The 18070-nt window shown below is 41.6% G+C and overlaps 1 protein-coding gene across 1 annotated transcript in view; it reads right to left on the reverse strand.

The window, feature by feature from the left end:
- The window catches only part of MNAT1 (MNAT CDK-activating kinase assembly factor 1), a gene marked incomplete at its 3' end in the record, with an annotated part of 57981 nt that overhangs the window by 33875 nt on the left and 6036 nt on the right, over positions 1-18070 (reverse strand). The window contains 3 exon segments of the mRNA XM_010131401.1: positions 473-598; positions 5638-5778; positions 11157-11260. Of these exon segments, the coding sequence (XP_010129703.1) occupies positions 473-598; positions 5638-5778; positions 11157-11260 (371 nt within the window).

The raw sequence follows: 18070 nt of genomic DNA on the forward strand, positions 1-18070 counted from the left end.
TTTAGCAGTCACTGCAGCAGTAACACATTTGCAAAAATATTTGTTGCTGCCTAGAATCCATAACAATGAAATTAGCATCCTCAACCATTCGGCATCGTTTTCTGAATTGCCTGTCTCACACTCAGATTATTCTGGTACTTCAAGCAAATGTGAAGAACATGCAGCATTTCCTGAACGTCCAGAATTTCAGCTTCTAGAATTTGTACACAAATGAGACAAAAATAATTCAAGAACACCACAACTTTGCAGGGAAACGGGCATAGCTTTGTTTTTGACAACCAAGCAATGAAAATATTTAATATATTCCAAGTAGCAGATGATTAAATTCTTCAATTAATTCTCAATTACTTAATTAGAAGAGAATAGTATATTTCATAGAATATGCAACTTAGGTACAAATAACCTCTACATATCCTACAAGAAAATCCTTGGTCTTTTGAAAGGCTTAAAAAAAGAAACAAGCAAGTCTTACCATTTTGATGCCAGTGGAAAACGTGACTGGTTTGACAGGCTTGGGTTTTTCCAGTTGCATTTCTAGCTGAGTAGATCTGTCCTTATGCTGAGCTAAAAGCAGTGAAGCAGGAAGACTGGAGCTCTCCTGTAAACATGAGGAACAGATTTGAATGCTAAATCAAAATAAATATTAATTAACACTTTGTAGTCTTCAAAACTGCAAGCTGTATCTGCAAGGCCACCACTAGCGGAGCAGCGCAATGCTAAGGAACCTCTCTACGAGAAACAGTTTATAGAAAACGATCATTTTCAGTAATAAGAAAAAGCTGCAGCAGCCCCATAAATCAGATTAACCTACAAACAAGCATTTTTATAGAATCCACATTAAAGACAATATAACAGGCTCCTTATTCCAACTGGCCAAAGCAACTGTATTTATTAAAATTAAAAAAAAAATTAGAACTTAATCAGAGAAGGAATAATACGAAGTAGTATAACTTGGATCAGATGTTTATCTAAGACACATTCTTTCAACCAATGAGCTCAGACCAGTTTGAAATTGTTTCCCATTAGATTTCACCTGAGGCCGTTTGGAAACGATCCTTGCTGTGCTTTGCACAATGGCACTATTGTAAGTGCAACCAACAGCATATTTATTTTCTCCTTCACCAACTTATTTTTAGGGGAGTCAGCCAATTTAAAAAGAAAATCATATATAAAGTAGTAAAATGAATAGTTAAGCAAATGAACTACTTAAGCTCTCAGAACAGAACAACTATTAACACACATATACGTAACTGCATTCTTCAGAGAGTCAAAAAATTATTGGTCAAGTGATTTTCTAATAAACTAAAGTGACTGTCCACAGACACACTGAAATCTTGGCGACTTCCTAGCTAGAATGGCCGTGAAGAGCAGGGAAGTGGTTCGGACGGACTCTTCTTGGACTGCTCCAGCGTCACATTATATTCCCAAGGCCCTCAAACGTCACTTACACTTCTGTTTCACAGAACCCAGCAAATACTGAACTATGAACCATATTTGTTACTCACAAAACCAAACAAACTTTAATAAACTGGACTGTGATTTTTGACTTAGTTCAGGGTAAGAAGCTGGAAGTTTGTAATGCCACGGTGTCTTTTCCCCTCTCATGTTCCTTAAACGTTCACTGCATTTCTAATACAATAACTAAAGGAAGCCAATTTTTGTACCAACTTCTCAAGAGTTCACACAATGACCAGTAACCAGATTATACAACTGTGGGAAACCCAGGCTGTGCCAGCAAGCCATCATGCCTGTGATTGATTGTCCTCTGAATAGGCACACAGCCCTTCTGTTAACTATTAACACACGTGAAGGATCCGATCCTGTCAACCTTTATCCATACTCGCAGTTTTCCGTATGGGAAAACGAACTGTCTAACAGTACAAACAAAGCTTGTTATATGCAAACTTTTCTGAAAGACTTGTCTCAAGAGCCCTGAGCTTCTGGTGGAAGTGGTGATGCTTGATGTCTTTAAAGCACCTTGTCCTTTGCTTGACTCCAAGCTATGCCGCAGCCCAGGGAAAACCTGCCCCTTCACCAGGTGCTGCAATGCCGTTTGGGCACTTGACCACAGAAGACATCTAAGAGCAAATCTACAATCCTCTGCATACAGGTGACAGAGTTTATACAGTACTAAAGGAAGTGATTTAATATTTTACTGACCCCAAATTAGCCAAGTCCAGAAGGTTAAAAAAAAAAAACAAACCCACACCCAACACAAACCAGACAACTCTTCCAGTAACATGTACAATTGCAATGGAGTCTACAAGTCTAAATTACAACAAGGTGTCGTGCTTTAGAAGTAAGAGGTTTTATTGTGAAAAAGGTCACTTACAAAAATATATATTATGTGCCTAATTTAGCACTGGGAGGAGAAAAATAGGAAAAATAGGCAACAGCCCAGGCAAAGCACCTGATTGCTCTTCCAGTAGCCTTCAGAGCTCCTCTCCAGCAAGTGACACTGCCATTCCCCGTCTTGCTCTCAGCAGAGGACAGGTTGATGGCACCTCGGCCCCAGGTCCAGTCCTTTCTGCATGAGCCACTGCGCTCCCCAGGCTGACCAGGAACCGGAGCTGCCACACCACATCTTAAATACCAAACGCTTCTGTGCCTTTTACCCTGCCTCTGGACTATCCAAACCATAAGGTCTTTGAAGATGGGACAGTATTTTCATACTTTTGTAAACGACTGAGACCTTTACTCAATACGACAATCCCATAAATAATACATATAAGAAACTATGAACCCCCTCATTTAAGCACCAGAAGGTAAAATTCTCTTCTTTGAAAAGACCCAACGCCTCTACCTGCACCACACAAAAAAATTTAACTTAAATTTTCTCTTGCTGCCCAATATGGGGAGGAATCTTGGAAAAAATGACCCAGGTCACACGGGCTGCAGGTTCCCAACGCCAAGTGATGCATCCGAAAGAGACAATTCAAAACCAATGGGTGGAATGTCGGCTTCCCACTTCCCCCGCACTCCCAATCCTGCCGAGTCGGTAGTTTTGCCACTGGCATATCTGTAGCCAGAACTTAATCCTTGTTGTTTCAGCATAGTACCAGCAACCATAGATATAAGATTTTTTTTCTTTAATGCAATTCCTCACATTGCTACTGCTTATGCTTGGCTTTTGCTGCATTTCTCAATTACATTTCACTTCTGATCAGCTTAATTTTCAGATTTGCAGCACAGCATTGGAGAGATTTCAGAGACCCTAGGAAATGTTTATTTGTTTAACAACTGCTGTTTTTTCAGAGACTTTGTAAGTCGCTATACAAACACTTCAGTGCTGGTTTTATAAACCTTTAACATTACAAAACAAGTTTTGGCTCAAATTTATGTTGACAGCGCCCCTTCGTAAACAGAGACACAAATTAAAATTGCCCAGTTTCCTCCCTCAGCCTTTAAAATCATCCTTATGTTGTTTTTAGAATATTAAGGTATGTTTTAATAGCAATACATATGCAATCACAGTTAAAACTACTTAATTTGGTCATGTTTTAAGGATTATTTATAACCATTCTTTCCGCAAGCCATCTGGTGAAGTAGGTGTCCAGTAAAACCAACTGCTGGATGGGGAAAAACAAACAAACAAACAAAAACATACAAAAAACCCAAACCACCTCACACATACCCCCCACCACCACTGGTCTCTAGTAAGTTGAGTGTGTTTTAGAACAGGATTGAAATAAGTCAGAAACCAGTTCAAAATTAAATGGCTCAGAAGAGGGATTTTGACAAAATTCAAGGTCATAGTCAAGTTTTTATGACTAGATTCACTACTCAAACTATTCCTACTTGTGTGGATTGTAACCACTTCTACTTCCAAAGCGAAAAGAGACTGCTGGATGCAAAGGTAAAGACTTGAGGGATTTTCAAAGAACCATTCCACTCATCTCTGCTTTTGTCTACGAAAAACAAAACACCAGCTACTTTCAGCAAAACCAATGACGGGTTGCCAAGACCCCGGCTTAGAAAAAGGTAGCTCTTCGGGAGGCTTTGACGCTCCTGAACTGCACATTGATGCTCCCTCCATGTCAGTGCCTTCTGCTCTGGTTCGAGGAAGAACTCTACGTTTCCAGGAAAAGCAGGAATTAATGCTCTATTAATATGAGGAAAACTGAAAGAGAAATTTAAACCTGCCAAGTAGCTTTAAACCGCCCTGACACAGCTGCACACATGTATGCATGTACACAGTTGTCTTTTTTCTGATTTCCTTCAAGGTTACACACTGACTGCTCTCAAGGTGCTAGAGCATGTGAATATGTGTGCATGCACGTCTGTGCACACTCATGTATTAAAAAAATTGAGATGTGAATCTTCAAGTAACACATTTATTAAGCTTCTCTATGCCCGCACATCATCATTGCATTTCAGATGCAGAATCAGTGGTAAATTCAGACAAAGACAAGATTAACGCCATTTCCAGAAGCAGCCTGAGTTTTTCTACAGTTGCCTACACACCCCTCAACAAATGAATCCAAGCCTCGGTCACCTCAGAAGGAGCAACTCCTACACAAAAAGTCTGCAGTGAGAGAACATCATAGACTCAAGGCAAGAAATCTTCTTCTTTCGGTAGTTTTGAATACAAAGGAACCACCTATCATTTAGGTGCTCTGACTCAAAGAGGGTTGACTAATGCTCAAATAACTCATGATGCTACTGTCCCCTATCCTCCACCATGTCACCCTTACAGAGGTGGCCAAGATCACAAAGTAGCTGCTGATTTCCCTTTTGCTTCAACACACACACCAGGTTACCAGCCACTATTCAGGACTGCTGAACAAGCCAGCGGTGGTAAGACTTCACGTTATGGCAGAACCAACTTGGCAGCTGCTCGCCACCCCCTCACAAATTCCCTCATCAACCATGCACCAACTGGCACCAGCTGAGGGCAAAACAAACAGGCAATTATAGGGTCTCAGACACGACAGAACCTCACCCGTCATACATCAGGTCAAGGTGGAGTAGCCACCACAGCAGCTATGTTAATGGGAGACACCCTTGATCACAGGCATAGCCTGTGACTTTGATATCGTCAGTGAATTGAATCAAGACTTTTACGGTGGCTCTTTTTCAGACATGCAATCAAATGTCAGCTAGTAAGTAAACTGGCAGAGTGACTGGACTCACTAAAGCGACTTCTGAAATACACCTCCACACGTCAAATACCAACAGGAAAAGACTTTCAGTTGAAGCTCACTAGGAAAACAAACGAACAACAACAACAACAAAAAAAATCTACACAGGTAGAACCAGGAAAAGAGCCTTCTTCAAATATCAAAAAACCCCTGCATTTTTCTGCGCTAGAATCTTACCCAGGACTAATCTTGTGTTGAAACAGCCAAGGATGTTTTCCTAGAACTAATTTCTAACCAGCACGGGACATTCTGAACAATGAGCCCAGTTAAGTCCATGAATCCCAGAAGCACTCTTCTTCCAGCCCTTAGCTTATCAAAACAAGACACTGAAACAAATAATGGGCAAGAGAACAGTAAGACAAAACACGCAAGACAGGGACAAGCAGATGGACAGATGTGTTAATTCCCCACCATTAATCATGGCAGAGATGAATGTCAATGTACTTGCTGTTTGCTCTGGTACTGAGCACTCAAAGCTTCTGGTTTAGTTACTCACCAGATCATCCAGCAGTGCCTGCTTATTCTTCCTTTTTAACATCTGTTGTAGTTGTTCTTCTTTCTGGATGAGCAGTCGCCTTTGTTCACTCTCCTGTCGCTCTACCTCTAAAGCCTCCTCTAGCTCTTCCTGCTCCCGGGTCTGAAATGGAAATCAGAAATCAACTCACAGCAATCCTCCTCCTTGGCTGGACAGAGCTCCCTCACAACTTTACTTCCCACCAAAGAACCTAGGACAGATCAAGCCACGGCAAAGCGGCCAAATTCTACCTTTTAATGTAGGATTTCAGGTAGAATTTTAAGGTAATTGTGGATGATGATTCTACTTCCTTCTGTCCAGTGCAAAGTTACAATTTTTTTCTTTGCTGCTCTCCACAGTAGGAAGTAACCACATGGATCTTGACTCTTTAAATGTTAGAGGATGACAATGGGGTTTCCTTACACTTTCTCTCTAAAATGAGCCCCATTTTGCTCCCACACATTCTACTTCTGAAGGGATGAAGTGGAGTAACCGAAAATATAATCCCACAATACTGTTCCTGATCACCCCCCCAATCAGCTGCATCTTCTGCGCAAAGTACACTGTCTGCTTGTCACTGGTGCAGAAGAAAAGGAAACTACAAATCTGAGTATTTTAATAGTTTAGGCTAAAACATATTTAAGCGTGTACTGTAAAAACGTCACATTCCCAGAAAATGAGGAATTTCCTATAACTTGGATTGCAGTTGTGTGACACGAGATGAAAAGAGATTAATACAAAGCCATGAGGTTTTCTTCCCAGATTTACTTCTTGAGAAGTCTTTTTTAACTTGCAAACTATTAAGCAATCTACATTTAAATATCACCATAAAATGGAAAAAAAAAAGGAGGGCTCAGAGACAGGGGAAAATAAAAGGATTAAACAATATTATACAATGAGGGAGTCAAAAGAATTTCAATTTGGTTGTAAGAAGATATAGGACAAAACATATAGGAAACATTTTCTAAGTCTTCCCCACCAAAGGTACTAAAGCAAAGGGAGATTCAGTAAAAACATCAGAGATAAAGAACATTTTATAAAACTTAAATGGATGATTTATGAAGCAGTTTCAGCAAAACATGATTGCAGCCAAGAGCTTAGTAAAATTTGTTCTTATCATAAGGTTACATCATAAAGCATAGCTCCGATACAGGCCAGAATATGCTGAAAAACAACCCGCTCCCAAATCAAGCCATGAGTCCCAGCGAGGCCCGGTTACTCCTGGATGCAAGCGCTGACAAATCTCATCACCTGCCACTGAGCCAACAGAAGCTGCTTTCACTCGTAACTGGTAAAAGCTGGTTACCAACCAGTAACCACCTGAAACTGGATTCTCTTTGTATTTAGTGGAAACAAACAAGCAAACAAGAACACGCCCAAGCTGTTAATTACAGTTTTTTCTGAGAATTAAGGGATCCAGTTAGTTCATCAGTCAAAAGAACTGAAGAATGCAGGGTCTTTGAGACATTCCAAGTGTCTTCGACATTTATGCCTAAATAGACTGCCTGGAATTTGTACTGAAGGAGAAAAACTCGTTGGGAAGTGCTGACAGACCTAGTCCAAAGAACCAGGCCAGAAAAATTATAGTCAGAAATAAGTAAACTGATATACAAACCAAAACCAGATCAGACTGCAGGAAAAAGGAAGAATTATCACAAGTCACGTCAAATTCTTTCTGAAAGGAAGACCAAAGGAAACCGTAAAACAGGAGAGGCGAGTTCAATGGGCAGTTAAAGGTTCTCTCAAGCTTAAAGATAATCTAGACAGAGACCCAGCATCTGAAAAAATACATATGATTACGGTGAAGCCTGGAGTAAAAACTCAAGAAGAAACAAGGAAAATGTAATAATGTCTCGCCACATTCAAGAAAGGACAATCAAGAAAACTTAAACGCATCTCAGCCCAGAAAGCCAACCATATCCTGGGCTGCTCCAAAAGCCGTGGAGCCAACAGGTCAAGGGAGGGGATCTGCTGAGACCCCACCTGCAGTGCTAGGTCCACCTCCGGGGTCCTCAGAACAGTCAGGAGAGACACGGACCTGGTGGAGCGGGGCCAGAGGAGGCCGCAAAAGTGATCCGAAGGCTGGAACCCTCTGCTGTGAGGACAGGGGAGAGAATTGGGGGTACTCAGCCTGGAGAATTCAGGGCTCCAGGGAGACCTTAGTGTAGCCTATCCGAAAAGTGGGGACAGGCTTTTTAGTAAGGCCTGCTGCGACAGGACAAGGGGTGATAGTTTTAACTAAAAGAGGGAGATTCAGATGAAAGAGAAGGAAGAAGTCTTTAATGCTGAGGGTGGTAAGACCCTGGTCCAGGTTACTCAGAGAGGTGGTAGAAGCCCCATCCCTGGAAATATTCCAGGTCATGTTGGACAGAGCTCTGAGCAACCTGCTCTAGTTGATGCCCCTGCTCACTGCGGTGGGGTTGGACTGGGTGAACTTTAAAGGTCTCTTCCAACCCAGCCCAAATCATTCTGTCATTCTATGATATTCACATTACAGAGTTCAGACAAGTTCAAGACTGAACAAAGCAGCAAGTGAAATGAAAACACCTAGTGACGGTCACCCCGTGACTGGAGAATAGCAGACATTTAAGGAAGAAGGCATGTTGGGAAAACTGTAGTCCACACAAAGTGCAAGGCTTTATATATATTAGAAGTATGTAAAAATATATATATATGTAACAATTTTAAGAACAAGAACTCCTCCTCCAAGAGTTCCTCACATTTTGTCCAAACCTGTCCAATTTAACTTTTTCTCTGCACAATCCTGCATCAAACGCACAGTTGTAACAGATGGGTTAGTACATAAGCAGCAAAGTCATTAGGAACAGGCTACGAAGATGAAATATATGGCTTGTACTGACAGAACAAGCAGTTATTTGAATCCTGAGGTGACTGTTTGGTAACTTGGTTTGTAAGAAAGAATGACACACTCATGAGGACAGAAGTAGAAGTGAGATCAAAATAACTCACAAGGCCACAGATTTGGAGACACTAATTCATCAGTTAGAAACTAAAGACGAGGAAACACGATGCGCTACTTGACCACTGCTGATTTTGAAGCTCCTATATGCCAGTGCTACAAGGGAAGAACAGTTTTAGGACCACATCAACATATTTCCAGAAGAGATGGGAAAAAAAGTGTTCTTTTATAACAGGCTGTTACAGATCTCAGCTATAACACCGTGTTCAATTCTGGTCCCTTCTGGTTGCCAAACAAATTTGAACTGGATCAGGCAAAGGGTACCAAAAACATGAATAGGGACAGGGAATATCTATATTCCTCAGGAGCAAACCATTACAGTGAACACAAAGAATATGTCAGTCCAAGAATGAAGGGACTATGACTGGTCCTAGGAATTTCAGGACGCCTTTTACCATTTAGAGTAAAGCCATTCCAAAACCTGCCAAAAAAACCTAGAGACGGAAAGCACCCTTTCAGCTTTTCGGAGAGGGTAAATTTATGGCCAAGATCAGGCAGTTTTTGTAACAGCAACTACAACAAGTCTATTATTGTGTCTCAATTATTGAAAAAGAAATGTTGAATGTTTCAAATCATAGAATCATCTGGTTGGAAGAGACCTTAAAGATCATCGAGTCCAACCATTCACCCTGCACTGCCAGGGTCCCTAAACCATGTCCCTCAGCACCAAATCCACACGGTTTTTAAACACCTCCAGGGATGGGGACTCCACCACCTTCCTGGGCAGCCTGTTCCAATGCTTAATAACCCTCTCTGTAAAGATGTTTTTCCTGACATCTAACCTCAATTTCCCCTGGCGCAACTTGAGGCCATTCCCCCTCATCCTGTCATTCTTAATATGGGAGAAGAAACCAACCCCCACCTCCCTACTACTTCCTTTCAGGTAGTTGTAGAGAGCAATAAGGTCCCCCCGAGCCTCCTCTTCTCCAGACTAAACAGTCCCAGCTCCTTCAGCCGCTCCTCATAGGACAAGTTCTCCAAACCCTTCACCAGCTTCATTCCCCTTCGCTGAACCCGCTCCAGCACCTCAACATCCTTCTTGAAGTGAGAGGCCCAAAACTGGACACAGTACTCAAGGTGTGGCCTCACCAGTGCTGAGCACAGGGGGACAATCGCTGCCTGCTCCTGCTGGCCACACTATTGCTGATACAAGCCAGGATGTCGCTGGCTTTCTTGGCTGCTTGGGCACACTGCTGGCTCATGTTCAAACGTTGAAAAAGAAATAAAACAAAGAAATGTCTCCAGATCTCCAGTAAGCCTGGGTTCACGCAGGCTTGCCTGGCTTCCACCAGCCAGCCTCCAGCACGGCAAGACCGTAGAGTACAGAAAGCAGGAGGCCCAGGGCGTTGGGTGGATACAGACTATTACTGTGCTGCTTGACACGAGGGCACAGCTAGTGCACGAGTCACGTACAGGACAGGGAGGTGGGCTCCAGGCAAAGCACACCATCCTCATGGTGACCCCAGAGGTTGCACCTACACTGTAAAAAAGGACGCGCAGCCGAAGTTTGGCAGGTCTCTTCAAGCTCTGAAGCATGGGATATTGTAGAGTGTCAGAGACAGGATAACAGATCAGAGATGGACCCCTAGGGAAATTTCCTTGCCTTTAAAAAGAAGAGGTTCAAACAAACATTTTTCAGATTCCGATCTCCTCCTGTGAAATCCTAGAGCTAAAGAAATCACTGGGAGTTTTGCCACAGACTTCACGGGAGTGAGGATTTCACCCCTACTGATTTGAAAGCAAGTCCTTAGTGCAACTGGAATACAAACACAAAACCTTGTTATGTCACACTCTGGGCAGGCATTTTCCTCCAAGAACCGATAACAATGTGTATTTTTATAGTGAAAAAATATTTAACAGATTAAACTTTTCTTACAGAAAGAAATGCTTGCAAGTTTATTTTTAAAGAACAAAATGATATCAGAGCCGTATTTTAATGAATGAATCTTCAAAGAACCATGTGCTCTGCATACAGATCATGTATACAATACCTCTGATGTTATTGTTATCAGCTCTTGAACAAAGGTTTTAATGTTTGTTTCAACATCTTTCATTTTAAATTTTGCATAAGCCAGACCTGTGCTTTCCCTCAATTCTACAGCTCTCTCCCGGGAGCTTCATAATGTCTGTGTCTGGTTTCCTTTTTTCCTTCAGATGAGAAAGGAACGATTGTCCTGGTACAGGAATGAACTTGGTCTCTCCTGGATATTGTCTAACGACAATGCCAGCACGCATGCGGTGGTGATGTATTAGATGCAGACTTTACTGCCTGTCCCTCTCCTCAAACCCTCCCAAACTAAGGCATAACTACATTTCAACTATGAATTTAATCTCTTTACAGAGCACTAAAGATCAGTATCGCAGGACTTGAGCCTATTACAGTTTTTGAATACATGTGAAATCTACATAGTGCCTTCAACTTTGACTTGTTTTTAAGACATTACAGAAAGTATTCCATTTCAAAAATCCTTTAATCCTTTAACTAATGAATAAAAATTGTAGGAGAGAGAAGTAAACTAACCAGTTTTATCTTATTTTTCTGAATGACTTCTTTGTTATCCTTCTGGTACAGCTCCATTTTCCTTTTGGTGTTCTCCAAATCCACATTGTTGGTCAAGTTAAATACTGCATAAATAACAGAGAGACAGAAAGCAAAAGTATTAGGGCGACATGCATGACTGACAAAGAAATACTGCTCCTTTGTTCTCTATCCCTTCTAGTACCAGATATAAACACCACAATAACAGAATTTATTTAAATATACCCTGTAAAGCAAGACACGATCTGCTAAATCACTGCAAACTTCAACAGAAGCCAGCAGAGTTCCCTTAGGTTTATATATTTGCAGGAAGTAAAAATTTGAATCTTGCATCCTATTTTATGATACATATGAATAACCATAATATTACTCATAAAACATTGACCTTTTCAAGTAGCAGTTACAGCTAAGAATACAGCAATACCTGTAAAATTAGACTAAACACACACATATTAAGACAAGGTTAGAAATGAAGTCATTCCATTTCATAAGATTATTTAATGCATAAAGACTACAGAGACTGACTGAATTCTCAGGTACACAAATTTTCACATCATTTGATAAATGCACCAATGCACAATTACCCTTGAGGAATCTGCAGATGCATCGTTATTAATAGCTTAAATGACGTTTTTTTGATGTCTCTCAATAGTAACAGACTACCTCACCTAACTGTGAGCAAGCAGGATGAGCCAGCAAGCTCCATAGTTTCGTGCAACATTCCCAATTATCTACACGTGACACAGAAGATACCTGAAGAAATTGAACAGTTTCAGTAATCAACAGCTTGAAAGACGGGGATGGTTTGGATGGTGAGCAACTTGACTGAGCCTTTCACCTCTAGGTCATCGGTTCAATTGTGGGTCAAGCAAATTCCAACTGAAAGCCATTATCACTGGGAAGTTGCTTGGTGATCAGAGCGGATGTGGGGCTCACGCCCATGGCCTCAAAGCTATTGATTACTGCCACTGTACAGCACTGATGCCTTGAAGAGATTTGTCATCCACCTACAGTAAATTTACAAGCACAGCAGAGAAATCTACACTGCCATTGGTAAATCCTTCACAAGAAAACAACAGCACAGCAACCACAGTAAGTCAAACCCCGAGGAAGGGAAGGAGGTTCTAGTGGAAACGCCAGCAAGAAACTTGGAAGGTCTCAGTTCAGTTCTCTCTTCCAGGGTTCTCAAGTGGTTGGGCCAAACAAACCCTAGGCACACACACCACTGCCAAGACATCTGCTGAGGCTGCTACAGAGAAATGGAAGGAAGCATGGAGCCGGTGCTGATACTCCGCAGAACAGCACACATCTCGGTTTGGTCAAGATGATATCCTTTCTTTCACCCTCTCCCCAGGTAACAGGGCAGAAATGAGCTTTTAGGAGGGTTCTAGGCAAACCAAACCATGGCTAATCTAGACTGGCAAACCAGTTGAGAGCAGCAAAGGAAACAGCAGGAGACCAAAGCAGAAAGCAAATGGGGGCAGAGGGAGAAAACAGGGAAGGTCCTAAGTGTTGGAGATGTGGGATACAGCCAAGTTCTACAAATCCCGCTATACAGCAGCTCACTACAGCCAAAAAGGGGCAGTCCTGCTCTTAACTCCCTCTTCCCTGCTCTGACTCCAGGCCTCCCTGGATGCTTTACAGTGTCAACAGAAACCTTCCAGGAACCTGAATTGCCCCAACAAAGGGGTGAGGCAAGTGCCAGAGACGGTGCAAGGGAAGTAATAGAAATGTACGGATGGGAAAAGGAATACTCTTTTGCCAGGAGTACTGAACCACACCATCTTATCCTTATCAGAAGTATTCAGTCCTTCCTTGAACTGCAGCCAAAAAGGGACAGGCAAGATACAGCTGAAGAAATTCCTAACCTTAAACAAAATAAATGTTCCCTTTATTTTTTTTCCTCTTTTCCAAATAATGATCAATATCAAGAAGATTGACATTTTAATTCAGCCTGGCTCCTAAATCAGCTGAACTCTTCCACCCTGGTCCCATCATTCTCATGTCAGAAGTGATCTGAGATCACAGTTTTATGGTTTAGGCATTTGACTGGGAACCAAAACCTGGATTCAACTTCCAGCTTTGCCGCTGATCCTGGGCAGATTGCTGGACATCTCTAGTGGAGATCTCCCACTAGTAAGGACCAGGAGCAAGGAAATAAAGCTTCCTTTCTCATACACGTCGTCTGCTGTGTCTCCTTACTATAGCTATATGCAGCACCTATCCCTGTAGTCTTGACCTCACCTCAGGTGTAACTTCTGGACATTGCTATAACCTTCAAAGTTAACCTCTTGGTTTTTGGAAGCGGGTTACCCTTTTCAAATGTGCTTCATTTTCTCTCCAAAAGGCATAACCACATTTTCCAATTTCATATTGCAACATACACTTCCGGTCACAGCAGCATTTCCTTAATAAACCACATTATTTTCCTCTATTTTTAGTATTTCAATAGTGATTTGACCTCCAGCTTCCCAACCTACAGTTCCCTGATGACAAGCAGCTTAATACTTGAGTACTACAGCAGAGATGAACTGTCATGTGAAAGCGCTGGCATAGAATGAGACCTGGGCTCTGCAATGGCAGCAGCTGCACGGGAATGTCAGCGCTTCCTACAACTTAAATCCACACACCAGCTCTCTAAACTCTTCAGTGATGACACAAGAAAGAAATAGCATATGAGACAGGCTGTGCTAGCAGGATGCCCAGATGCCACCTTCAGGTGCAAGAGGTGGAGCAAGATGAGATGCCAAATGCCTTTGGGCTCCTGAACATCTTGGTTATTTCTCTAAAAATAATCTAGCAATAAGCTGATGATCTACTACTGCTTGAAACCTTCAGGGTTTTTTTCCTCCTTTCTCAGTTGTCTTTAACAGGTTCAACTAGCCACAGCCTAGGTTTGTAAAACAAAAACCACAATATTCAAAACTCATAGAGGGGAAAGCAGGCAAATTTTTGACACATGCAGATGATGCCTGCCTTTACTTAGAACTACTTACAGAAGTGGGTTTATTTTGCTACTTGGTATGAAGTAACATTTCCACGTAAGTGATGTTTCTGCACCAATGTTTAATAAATCTTCGATGCCCACCTGCACAGCCACCTTAAATGCCCACTGCCCTGCTCACAGCAAGGTGTGAAATAAAGCAAGGCTTTATTTCCCCTTCTGTTTGCCTGCTGTGGCCGGAACCAAATCACAGGTAAAACCCTCCCAATGGTCAGATCTGCTCACGCCATCCTGATTCTGCTCTGTCAGTCTTGCTCTACTCTGACACTTGGATATGGGAGGACACCAGCAATCAGAAAAATTCATGCTTCCAGCATCCTCAAAAGCCAGAGCAGATTTCTCCCATTGAGTATTGATTCATACTCATTAAAGAGGAACATTATCCTGGTCCTAAGCATCTACCCCTCAACATTAAGTTGTCCACATCTCCAGACTTAAAATACTGAAGAGCTAAATTTCATTACACAGTGTTAAGACCTGGATGTCTCAATATTGACATCACCGTTAGCAGTTGTCTTTTAATAAATTAAAAGAGTATCTTCCCTCCCACAAAAAACACTCCAGCAGCAAAACAGACTATGCTCTTTGACACTGCATGGTTATCAGCGGTCAAGGAGCCAGCCAAATCATCTTCCAACACAATTTCAAACATATTTTTCAAGAGCTTCAAACAATATTTCATTAATATTCAGAGAACACAAATTCTTGCCATTGTATCCTCACAATTACAGCTGACAAGTCCATTTTGTGAGAGCATTAGGCCACAAAAAATAATTACGAGGTTTTTTTTTTTTTTCCTCCTCTCCCTCTCCCCTCCACAAGCTACCTAGCATTTACAAACCAACAAGTTTCAAATCAAAGAGCACAGTCACTAATACTCAACATCTCACCTTTCACAGAGCTAGGACTGCAGGATTTTTTTTAATTTGGCTTGCTTTTGGTTTTGCCACAAATTTTTGCCATAAATGTAATTCTTCCAAATGTTCTCTTTAAAAAAAAAAAATACCACAAAACAACTTATAAAACTAGAAGAACCGCAAAGAGTTAAAAAACTCTAACTGATATGCTACACCTACCCTGAAAAAATATTGGTGTAGATCTGAGTATGACTGGCAAAGCAGATGGCTAGTTTGAAAAGGTTTCAAAGAGAAGCCAGACTTATTTTTGTCCATGTTGAAATATAGCATAAGCCCATATAAGAGGCCTGAAACCCTTCAGGGAAAAGAAACAGAAGCTGTTTTGTATGCAACAATTATTTATCTACTTATCCATCTCACATTGGTTGGTTTATAAAATGACTTGCCCTGAGACATCTGCTGAAGTGTAACAGGAAGACTATTGTGTTTTTCCTGAAACATTTCATTCTCTTTAGGTAAAACTCCCTACTTCTGAAATTCAGCCTCTACAGGGAGACTTTCACAGCTTTTCAAAACACAACATTCATTATGGAACTCTACAACAAATGGAAAAGTATTTTCCTAGTTATAACAGAAAAAAAGAGAGGTTAAAATTTTAATTATATACGGCACAACAATTTGCCCAAAGACACACAAGTCTGAATGATATTGCTCCAGTGCAGAACTTTGAATTCATAAAAATCTCCCTGTTTTAGTGTAAGACATTGCAAATCTTCTGAGCTGCCTCCTCCTAGTTCCTTAAGAGACAGTAACACTACCACGTAAAATGTATTTGCTATTCAAACAGGAGGAACATTCCCTCTCCAGCAAGAGGCGATCACTCTGCTGACAGTGTTTCAGCTGGCTCATACCAGCAAAGCAGACCAAAATTTAAAAATTAGTAGTGTTAGTTTGTTATAAACAATACTCCTCCCACCCTACTAAAAACATCTCCTTAATTACCACCTTCATAAATCACCAGCTAGAGATCGAGAATAGCAGGAGAGCAACTGCTTTGGGCAGAGGGCTCTGAAGGGAGACACAACCACATCCTCCGCCTGCCCGGGGAGTCCAAAGCTACTGGGGCACCTTCTGATTGTGCTTTCGATGCCTGGGCCCTGTACTTCTAAGAGGGGTACGACAGTGGTGAAGGGGAGAAAACGTGGAACAAATTTTAACAGGTCCTTTCCAACCAACATTTCTGTTATAACAAAATAATTAACAGAAACAAAAGAAAACTCATAGCTGAGCCAGAAAAATCTAGTTGGGTATTAATAATTATTTCTGTTTATCTTCAGTTGCCTTTTATTGGGTCAATTTTCAAAAAAAATACCTTAGCATAGTAATAAATGATTAAAATCACTCACCCCCATCGGTCTAAGAGCATTTTGGCTGGAGCAGGGTGGTACTGAACATTTTGTTCAGAGGAAATGACGACTGCAATTGAGCTTTGATAAAGCTGCCCAGTTTCCAGTTGGGTTATCCTCACTATCAGGACCAGTAATACCATTCCCATCCACATACACAGAGAGGACAAAAAAAACCACGCAACCACCACCCCACAAAATAATAAACACCACAACCCACCAGTGATGATAGATGCCAAAATCCCTTCTATCCAAGGATCACTTGTGAGCGAGATAAGCGTTCTGAGCAAGACAAATCACTAAGCAGCTGGTAGCATAAAGTCTTAGAGGAGTAACGAGATACGGGAATCCAAAGGGCACAAATACAGCAGCCTCCTTCCAAGTTGAATGTACTGAATGTTTTTAAAGAGCAGTAATTACTACTAACAATTGTGTTGCGGTAATGCCCAGAGGCCTCATTCAGGTGTCAGGAGAATGGTGCCAGGCAGCTGTAGACACATGGGAGGAGGCGGGTCCTGCTCTGGAGAGCTTACAGGCCAGGTTTTGAAAAACTGGATACGGAGATACTCTGGGGAAGAAAAAAAAACCTTGGGGGGGGAGAAAAAAAAAAAAACCAAACCACTTGTAGAAAGAGCACACAAAATTTGCATGATGTCCAGAGACTGCCATTTGCAGCAACACTCTAAGGCTGCTGCAAATTAACCTTGCCCTGCTCATCCTACAGGCACAGACCTGATTTATTCCAAAAGATGTTCTCCACACCTTTCCCAAATGCAGGTTTTAACTCTTTCGCTTTGTTTTCCTTCCTGGTGTTAATGACAACAAACTGTGTTTACAGGGTTCTCAAATGGTCCAACTGATTTTTCTTCTGGGGAAAACTTGTTTTAAAATGTGGTTTCTATTTAAAGCCTTGTATAACACATTTTAGCCCAGAGCATTATTTAGTGGCTACATTCTAAACCACTCGAAAAATGTGTTTTTTATAACAGAAATCTTAAGAGGTGACTACCCTAACGCTTGTTTGACCTTCCTCTCTCACACTTTTGCTATGCCACCCAACTCTTCTTTAAATAGGGAAGTCTGTAGGTATAACAATCCTGATATGAAGGGGGAAAATGTGTTTCGAGTGAGGCAATACATCAGTGTAATAAGGCAGTGCAATCAAAACAAGTGTTGGAGCTGACCCACCTGAAAAATCAGGAAAATCTATCAGAATAGTGCCAGGGTCACGTGAAGTGTACCGATACAGGAAGTTTACATTTTGTCTCTGCCAAGCAATTACTTCACTCGATCCTCCACAACAACTTAGGAAACAGAACTTACCAGCAAAAGAAAACAGGGTAAAGCTGCACTTTGACCCTCCTGCAGAAAAACTGATGGTTTGGGGCAGGGAAGGGGAAACCCATTTCTCTGATTCCTGGCTTCCCAACCTGGCAGCTCCAACCACCACCACCAGCTACTGCCAACCTGCTGTACCTTGGCTCCACATGGCACAACTTTGCGCTGCAGGACTACACCCTTTCTTTCCCATCTTGCAGCCTCTTCTTTCACATGCACAAGCAAGCAGGGAATTCACGTACACCAAAAAATGAAAAAAAAAAAAAAAAAAAAAATCCCGGCAAAAAAAAA

Source organism: Buceros rhinoceros, unplaced genomic scaffold, assembly GCF_000710305.1.
Source record: "Buceros rhinoceros silvestris isolate BGI_N320 unplaced genomic scaffold, ASM71030v1 scaffold2972, whole genome shotgun sequence".
Lineage (NCBI taxonomy): Eukaryota > Metazoa > Chordata > Aves > Bucerotiformes > Bucerotidae > Buceros > Buceros rhinoceros.